This window comes from Trachymyrmex septentrionalis, unplaced genomic scaffold (assembly GCF_001594115.1).
Source record: "Trachymyrmex septentrionalis isolate Tsep2-gDNA-1 unplaced genomic scaffold, Tsep1.0 scaffold79, whole genome shotgun sequence".
NCBI lineage: Eukaryota > Metazoa > Arthropoda > Insecta > Hymenoptera > Formicidae > Trachymyrmex > Trachymyrmex septentrionalis.
Window position 1 is genome coordinate 1,928,776 of NW_017305977.1, and position 10,089 is coordinate 1,938,864.

At 35.7% G+C, this 10,089-nt stretch overlaps 1 protein-coding gene across 1 annotated transcript in view; it reads right to left on the minus strand.

Annotated features, from left to right (window-relative positions):
• Positions 1-8,704, minus strand: part of LOC108754289 (odorant receptor Or1-like) — a 36,935-nt gene extending 28,231 nt beyond the window's left edge. The window contains exons 1-2 of the mRNA XM_018496486.1: positions 8,658-8,704; positions 7,058-7,447 (exon numbers count right to left, since the gene is read on the minus strand). Of these exons, the coding sequence (XP_018351988.1) occupies positions 7,058-7,447; positions 8,658-8,704 (437 nt within the window). The remainder of the gene's footprint in view (positions 1-7,057; positions 7,448-8,657) is intronic.
• Positions 8,705-10,089: the final 1,385 nt, after the last annotated feature.

Sequence of the window (10,089 nt, forward strand, 5' to 3'; positions counted from 1 at the left end):
AAAATCTGTTTTGCTCGGTTTTCTATGTTACTTTTGTTCACTTTTTCACTTTATCACAAAAATTAGACCAATCTCTCGAGATTTCTCACACAACATTTTACCAAATGGACAATACACGTAATACTTCTTCTAAATTTCTATTCTGAACCAGGTATGCTTGAAAGACAAATATTTAAGTGGAATATTGAAACGTTTATTTAAATAGAGAGAGAGAAAGAGAGAGAGAGAGAGAGAGAGAGAGAGAGAGGGAGAGAGAGAACAATAAAAACAGGAGGAAAAGAGACGGAGTAACTTACTTATTTCAGGCATGCGCACTCCATTTTGACTAACACTAACATGAAAGGTGCCGCCAGAGAGTTGCACTACTGTACCTATACGAGGTCTGGCTATTAAATAACGAGACTGCGCGCGCAGAAGGCGTCCTAGAGAGGTAGGGTGGGAAACGAATGCAGCGTTGGATAGCTGGAAGTGTCTACTATTCCAGTACGAAAACACGTTTTTGTCGCAGTAGTAGTATTTTTTTCTATAGAGGTTAGAAACGAACTTGTTTTTCTCTCGTGCCGATAACAATGTGTGACCGAAGATGACCAACGTCCAGGTCGACCTGTTTCTGTTTCAACTCCGCAAACAGTGACCAAAATCAATGAAATTGTGCGCGGAGATCGTCGTATGAGCATTCGGATGATTGCTGAGACTGTAAACGCCGATAAAGAAACTGTCAGAAAAAATTTACATGACGAATTGTGGAAAAACAAGTCGTGGATCTTACACCAGGACAACGCACCTGCCCATAACGCGCTGTCTGTGAAGCGTTATTTAGCCGCTAGAGGCACTCCAGTGCTCGAACACGCGCCGTACTCGCCTGATTTAGCACCCTGTGACTTTTTCCTGTTTCCGAAGATCAAGTCTGCCTTAAAAGGAACCCGGTTCGAGTCGATGGAAAAGGTGAAGCGAAAATCGGCGGAGCTCCTAAATGCTCTTACGAAAGAAGACTTCCAGCATTGCTTTGACCAATGGAAAAAACGAATGGAACGGTGTGTGGCGAGGGGAGGGGAGTACATTGAAGGGGAGCATTCAATTGTAGAATAATTTTTAAAATAAAACTCTTTTTCATAAGCAGTCTCGTTATTTAATAGCCAGATCTCGTATACTGTGCTATGGGGATCCCTCAGATTCGGATATACTCATCCTTAAGTATCTATAATAAAAGAAATTCATGGCTCATTCGTCCCAGTACTGAGGCGTATAACCCTTTCATAATATATAATTACCACGTTTCTCTTCAATATAATTCTCATCCCTTCATCATTATCGGGCAAAAAATATTAATGCGAGTCAACACATTGCGGAAATCGAGTTCCCCATTGCTAATTAAATGCGGGAACGATGAACAATTACGGTTAGCCATTTTACACAGACTGACTTTTCGCAAAAATCCTCGCGGATATTTATATGACCATTTCCGGTTAATAACTTCAAAAATGCAAACGTCAGATTTTATAACAAAAGATTTTTAGATATATCCGGCGATGACATTAATGTAAATTGCAGTGTCAGCAAATTTGCAAGTTTCAATGTGACTTTGTTAGCATAATATAAGAAATTTTTTTCAAGAACATTGAACATGGTTCGCAATTACAGTGATTAATGTAATATGATATAAATGCGACGTTGCCAAATAATGTAATATCTGTTAATATACAGTTGCTTTCTTAGCGTAATTTAAGATTTTTTCAAAAATGATAATCATTAATGTAATTTGATATAAATGCGACGTTGTCAAATAATATATATAATGTGATATAATTGAGATGCAATGTTGCCAAATCGTGCGCATAATGATATAAAAATAACAAGATTTAGTCAAATAACATCATTAGTCAATTCGACAGCGCAAGTGACAATATGGAGCACAATTTGATTGAGCAAGCTACCTTGCTTAGTACTATAGACGAGTATAGTGCGTAGGAATAGCAATGCGACGAATTTATAGAATCATTGGAGGAGCAGAGTCGTATCAAACGCTCGCGATTATCGATTGGTACGTAGGCTGCTGGAAAAGTTTCTGCAAACAATATGAAAAAAAAACATGTAAAATTCGGTAAATGGCTTTATTGTTTTTCGAAGTATTCGCCTTTAAGATCGATACATTTTTGCATACGCTCGAATCAATTTTCGAAGCATTTTTTCCACTCTAAAGTTGTAACCTCAGAAATCAGTGTACGAAATGTTTCAACAGCTGCTTCAGGCGACTCAAATCGCTCACCACGCATCTTATTTTTAATGTTTGGGAACAAAAAGAAGTCATTAGGTGATAAATCAGGTGAATACGGACACTAAGTCATCAATTCGACATTATTACTGGATAAAAAATCAAGTTTGACGTGCTGTATGACAGCTGGCATGATGAAGGATGATGCGACGATTTCGGTTTGTTCTACGCAATTCATTTATGACTTCTGGCAAACAAATTGTTGTATACCAATCAGTATTTACAGTCCTTCGATCCTCTAAAGCCACGGTTGTCACATGTCTGGTATAACCGAAGAAACAAACAATCATTTGCTTGGCAGCACTGCGTGAACGAACAACTTTTGTTGGTTTCGGTTCATTTTGAAATACCTAAACAGTGGATTGTTGTTTACTTTCGGGAATAGGAATAGATCCATGTTTCGTCCCCAGTAACAATGTTGTAGACCAAATTTGACCGACCTCGGTTGAATTTCTTGAGCATTTCTTTGCTCCATTTAACACGAGCCTGTTTTTGAGCTTCGGTCAAATTATGTGGGATCCAACGAGTGCAAAGTTTTCGCTCAATTGATCATGCAAAATCGTATGTATTGCTTTCATGTCAATGCCTAAGGATGCCTGAATTTCGCGGTATGTTATATGCCGGTCTCGCTCAATCATTTCATGTACAGCATTAGTGGCAACAACAGACGTGGATGGACGACCTTCACGGAATTCATCACTAAGAAAGATACGTCCACGCTGGAATTCGGCAAACCAATTATAAACAGTCCTATTGGGTGGTTCTTCATCCCCAAAAGCCAAATGAAGTCGATCGATACATTGTTTCGGAGTTAGATTACATTTGTAATCGTAAAAAATCATTACCCAAAAATTTTCACGCGAAATTTCCATTTTCTTACAAAATAACTTCTTTAAAATACTATGCAAACAAAACTAATTGACTTAGGTACAAACTGTCAATTGAATTATAGGTTAAAAACATCTAATTTTACGGATACGATAGTAGCAGAACGTTGGCGCCACTGGAAGTACTAGATTGCAGAAACTTTTCCAACAGCCTACGTAATAGACAATCACTAATCGCACGTATCGCGGGGCTCGAGGGTTTGCAGGCATTTGTACGCGGAAGATTCGTACATGTGGGCGGTGCGTACGGACTCCGTTGACGCGTCATCGAAACGGTATTCGAAAGTTGTATTTTGATGGATGCGGTGATAAACTCTAAACATATCGAGCCTCGCCGATTCCTCAAAGATGCGAGCGGAACTGTGTTCGAGCGTGTGCAGTGTAATGCAACGATATAACTTTATAAACATTGTTTTTAATGGCGAGTTTATGGGTAATAAACGCACAATCAAAAGAAAAGTTAGCACCACATTTTTAAAAATTGGAAATTTTATTAACAGTTCTGCTTGCACCTGCAATAATTCTACAATTCCTACTGGTTTTTATAAATACGAGTAGTTCCGTTGATTTAGCTAAAAAAAAAAAGATTATGAGGCGCTAATTCTGCGTGGCACTTTAAGATTCAGAAAAAATTGATTTTTATTATAGAATCTTATAGTTCTCGGAGGATTCTACAGTTCATGATAAATATTAACAATAGTTTAGGTCCCTAAACATTTTTAAATAAATTTTAAATTTAAGAGCGGGCACCTCAAGTTTCACAAAAATGAATTCTGGAATTCTTTTGTTCTCGAAGAGTACAACAGTTCCTGATAAGTTTTATTAACAATTACGACTTTCAAATATTTTTAAACAATTTTTTAATCTGGACGCTGACACCGCACATTAAGAATCTTTTAACAGCCAATTCCAGCCGACTTTTTGGCATATTCTGATAGTTCTACAACAGTTCCGAAGATTTCTATAGATTTTGTTCAGAGTTCCTTTAAGTATTTTTAAACAATTTTTTAATCTAAGCGCTGGCACTGCACACCAACAGTAAAGTACCTATTAACAGTCGACTTTTTGGCATTTTTCGATAGTCCTACAATAGTTTGAACGATTTATGTAGATTACGGTCAGAATTTCAACAATTAAATATTTTTAAACAATTTTTTAATCTGAGCGATGGCACCGCATCTCAGGCGTAAAGTATTTCTTAATAGTCAGTTCCAGCCGACTTTTTGGCATTCTTTGATAGTTCTACAATAGTTCCAACGATTTATGTAAGTTTCGATCAGAGTTCCGACATTTAAATATGTTTAATCAATTTTTTAATCTAAGCGCTAGGACCGTACCCCAAGAGTAAAGTACCTCTTAACAATCAGTTCTAGCCGGTTTTTTTGACATATTCCGATAGTTCTACAATAGTTCCACAGATTTCTATAGATTTCGTTGAGAGTTACAGCTTTTAAGTATTTTTAAATAATTTTTTAATCTGAGCGCTAGCACCGCATGTCAAGAGTAAAGTACTTTTTAACAGCGAGTTCCTCCCGATTAAAAAAATTTTTTTAGTAGTTCTGCAATCCAATTTGTTTTACAATCCAATTCCAAATTTTAAATAAAGCGTTTTAAAAACTAGACTTCAATCTTTATACTGACTTGAATAACGAAATAATATTTTTTGCAACTCCGTAGCACCTTATTCTTGTGAAACAGTTCGGAACAAGACATTTTGGAACAAGAAATTGCTTATAAATATTTAAAGGCCAAACATATTGATAAAACGTTAGTAGAAACTGTTAAAACTATTGCAGAACTATTGGAAAAAATTAAAATATCGGGAGAAATTAGCTGTTAAAAAGTACTATGCTTTACTCTTGTCATGCGGTGCTAGCGCTCAGATTAAAAAATTGTTCAAAAATATTTAAATGCCGAAACTCTGACTGAAATATATATATATCTTCGGAATTGTTATAAAACTATCGGAATATGCCAAAAAGTCGGCTGGAACTATCTGTTAAGAGGTACTTTACTCTTGGGGTGCGGTGCTAGCGCTTTACATTAAAATATTGATTGAACATATTTAAATGTCGGAACTCTGACCGAAACCTATATAAATCTTCGGAACTATTGTAGAACTATTGAAAAATGTCAAAAAATCTGGCTAGAACTGGCTGTTAAGAGGTACTTTACTCTCGGGATACGGTGTCAGCGCTCAGATTAAAAAATGGTTTCAAAATACTTAAAGGCTGGAACTCTGAACAAAATCCATAGTAATCTTTGGAACTGTTGTAGAACTATTGGAATATGCCAAAAAATCGGCTGAAACTGGCTGTTAAGAGGTACTTTACTCTTGGGGTGCGGTGCCAGCGCCCGGGTTTAATAATCATTAAAAAATACTTAAAGACCAAAATTATACGCGAAATCCATAGAAATCTTCGGAACTATTGTAGAACTATTGGAATATGCCAAAAAGTCGGCTGGAACTGGCTGTTAAGAGATACTTTACTCTTGATGTGCGATATCAGCGCCCAGATTAATAAATTATTTAAAAATATTTGAAAGCCGTAATTGTTAGTAAAACTTATTGGGAACTGTTGTACTCTTCCAGAACAAAATAATTCCATAATAAAAATTCATTTTTGTGAAACTGAGGTGCCCGCTCTTAAATTTGAAATTTATTGTATTTACAAATATTTAGAGATTGAAACGATTGTTAATATTTATCAGGAAATATAGAACTCTTCAAGAACTATAAGATTTCATAAGAAAAATCAACTTTTTCGAATCTTGAGAAAAAAAAATAAGAATATAAGATGCCACGAGGAATTAACATCTCATATTCTTATTTTTGTTTTATGTTAAATCAACGAAATTATTTATAAAACCTAGCAGGAATTAGAACTATTGCGGGGCCAAGCAGAACTGTTAATAAAATTTCCGATTTTGAAAAATAAGATGGTGACTTCACAGAAACGACAATGTCACTGTAATTACACGAACTTTCGTACAAAATAGTCTTACCAACAGATTAAACAAATTTTTCCATCTATTATATGTTAATATTCTTCATACCTAATAATATTGCATTATAATGTTATATTTAATAGTTATGGAAACACAGGTAAGTTTTGTATAAGTAATTACATTGAGCAAATTAATTGAATAACAATAATTTATAAAAATTTGTTTTTATCAGAATCTGGTAATCCCATGTTTAACAAGCATCAAGAAATAATTCTTAATCTCACTGTCAAAAAGATTAAAAAAACGGGATTTTTGAAAAATTTTTTTGTATTTTGATATCTTAATGCGCAATTTAACATTTAACATTTTCTTTATTGTACTAATGATAGTTACGTCTTGACCGGAACATTTACATGTAAAATTTTTAAATACATGACTATGCGATAAACATCTTACGTATGTGGCTGTATGCTTTTTCTTATTTATGTTATTATTTTTTAACGTTTATTTATATACATAACTCTGCGACATTATGTATATTTCTTATAAGAAATTTGCTTTAATTTTATCCGTTTTTTGTCAACTTTAATTTAATTTAAAGATAATGAAATAATTTAATCTAAAATGTTAAATATTAAAAGACTCCTTTGATTCAAATATAAGTAAGAAAATTGTTCAGGGTCATATATAGGAGTTAAACGTAAGTTTTAAAGCGAGACTACATTTAATTATATGGTATTAATATGATAAAATTTGAAGAACGTTTCGACTTTAGATTTGAGTCATCTTCGGCTTAAGATAATACAGGAAATAGGCACAGGGAATTCAGGGAATAACGAGCTGTCCAATTAGAGCTCTGGGATATAATATCAAACTTACACATCAGAGTTCTGATTGGACGGTTCGTTATTCCCTGTTGCCTTGACGCGCAAATAAATTATATCTTCACCTATACACGTAGCGATGATGATAGACGATTTCACGGATTAGTTGTCGTTCTCGCATCTTGAAATTTTCCTTCGAGTTACTATATTTCCAAGCCTCTCGCAACGATTCTGGCAACGTACGAGTACGATAGCAGAGTATATCTAGCTGGGCGCAGATCTGGATCATAAAACCAGAAATAAGAGTCTCGTGGGCAACGCTGGCGTTCGCGCAAAGTATTAGTGCGATGGTTTGATGCAATATAGTTGCCCAGAAAGCGGTCGTTGACGAGATATCATAGGGCACCCAATCGTACAGAGGTAAGGTCCGAGTGCTGATGAAGTATCGCAATTGAGCGACCGTGGCGAAGAAGGCAGCAGATTCGTTCAATATCTCACAGTATATGGTGATTATCCTAGAAAAACATTGAAGAAATATTAGAGAAATATTGGAGGAATGTTAGTGATGTAACATGATAGATGGCACTTCTGAAGCAAGAGAGTTTTCCTCTTTATACTCTCAGTATATAGCCAGTTGCGATTGTAAAACACAAGCAATAAACATTTCATAAAACACTCTGCAAAGTCATTATTAAAACGCACTCATTACATGGTGTCAGAATAAATTTGGATTAAAAATATAATATAAAAATGGCAAATAATGAGCAACAGATTAACAACGATGCAATCGGAATTTGAATTAATAACCGTTATCGATAATATGGAAACTATTATATAAAGCAACAATTCGACTTTTATGCGATTTTTATACAACTCAGCACAAAGCATACAATTTGCAATTTTTATGTCGGTAATTGGAAGTTACGTCCTAACAATATATAATACATTCAAGTTTACGCAAGGGCAAGAGAATAACCTACAACTCACGTAGCACAACAGCGTGTCCAAAGCGCTTTGGGAGCGCTCTTGCGAATGCACCTCCAAAAACTGCTGTCAGTTAGGCACTTTCATTGCATGTGAATAACAGATTTCTAATTATTTTGATCAAAACATGATTATGTGCTTTTAAAGTGCTTGCACTTTAGAAGCGATTCAGAAGCGTTTTTTAAGCACAGTAACATTGAGATTTTATTATAGATATTAGTTAAAAAAATTTTATTTGATATTAAAATGAATAAAAAATTAATTTGTTGAAAACTTTCTAGAATATATATCTAAATATACAAGTATGAATGTCACGGATAGTTTCAGTGTTAAATATACAATATATAATAACTATAATATCACACACATACACGCACACACACACACACGCGCGCGCGCATTTTGGATGTCTGGAGGAAGTATTGTAAGAACTTATACACAGATAAACTGACGAATACTCAGAATCAAGAACCATGTAGCCACCTAAGTATAATAGAGCCGAATATTTTCAGAGAAGTTATATGGGTCATTAGCATATTTAAAAATAACAAAGTCTGTGGCCCAGATGATATATCATCTGAAATAATCATCTGAATTAAAGTCACTGGAAAACTTAGAACTGACATGTTTCGGAGACTGTGTCGGAGAATATGGGATACTCAAAAGTAGTTAGATGAGTGGGCCAAATCCATCTTCATTCCACTACACAAGAAGGGCTCTAAAAAGAAATGCGACAATTACAGGCTTACAGCTTTGATGTCGCACGCCATCAACGTTATGCTCCACATTTTTCATGGTAGAATCAGAGAGTCTTCTTAGACAATCAAATCCTACAAGAACAAGCGCGCTTTATGAAAGAGAGGGGAACACTCAGCAGATTTTAAACTTGAAACAAATAATACAATAGAAAAGGTATGGGAATACAACATGCCAGTATACTTATGTTTCGTGAACTATCAAAAAACTTTCAACACCGTCTCTGGACGAAAATGGATCTGTCTCTGGAAAATCCTAGATAAAATGGCCCTATCTGAACATCTTATTACTCTCATCAAATCACTTTATGAAAATAACTTAGTATACGTCAGAATTGATAATGATAGATCACCTGGGTTTCACACCAGAGCTGGAGTGCGTCAAGGCTGCGTCCTGTCTCCCATCCTCTTCAATACTTATAGCGAATATGCCATGAAGAAGATTCTTGACTGGTGGGACCGGAGATTTTCTGTTGGTGAATATAGAATAAACAACTTGACATATGGATCACACCACCTTAATTGCTACCTCCATGCAGGTTTTGGAGAAGTTTATCAAACGGATAGAGACAGCGCGAAAAATTAGGCCTCAAATTAAATCGCCAAAAGATCAAGGTCATGATCATTGATTGGGAAAACAATAACCGGACATTCTTCAGGTAGCGAGATGCGAAATGATCCTAAAATTGATGTAAAGGATGTTTTTTTAAGCCCGATAGAACTTACAACTGTAAAAACTAGCACAAAAATGCAATTAATATAATAAAAAATTTTTTTTTATTCGAAAGATTAATGTATGGCATTAACAATTGAAAATGATTTCGGGCATATGGCCACCGCGGCTCTTGACGAAGCGCATTCTGGACGTCCAATTTTGAGTGACTTTTTCGAGCAGTGCCGGCCGTATGTCACGAATAACACGAACAATGTTGTCCTCCAAGCGTCAATTGTTGCTGGTTTATCAGCATAAACCAGTGACTTGACGTAGCCCCAGAGGAAATAATCGAGAGGGGTCAAATCGCACGACTTTGGAGGCCAATTGACAGTTCCATTTCTCGAAATCAATTTATCGCCAAATTTTGATTTCAATAAGTCGATGGTTGCGGTCGACGTGTGGCACGTAGCGCCATCCTGTTGAAACCACATCTCGTCCGGATCAATGTCATCCATATTTTCAAATAAAAAATCATTGATCATGGTGCGGTAACGATCTCCATTGACCGTAACGCGAGCTCCGGCCTCATTTTTGAAGAAATAAGGTCCGATGATGCCACCAGCGTGTAAACCGCACCAAACGGTGCATTTTTCTGGATGTAATGGAGTCTGTAGGATCTCTTGTGGATTGTTCTCATTCCATATGCGGCAATTTTGCTTATTAACAAACCCGTTAAGCCAAAAATGAGCCTCATCGCTGAACA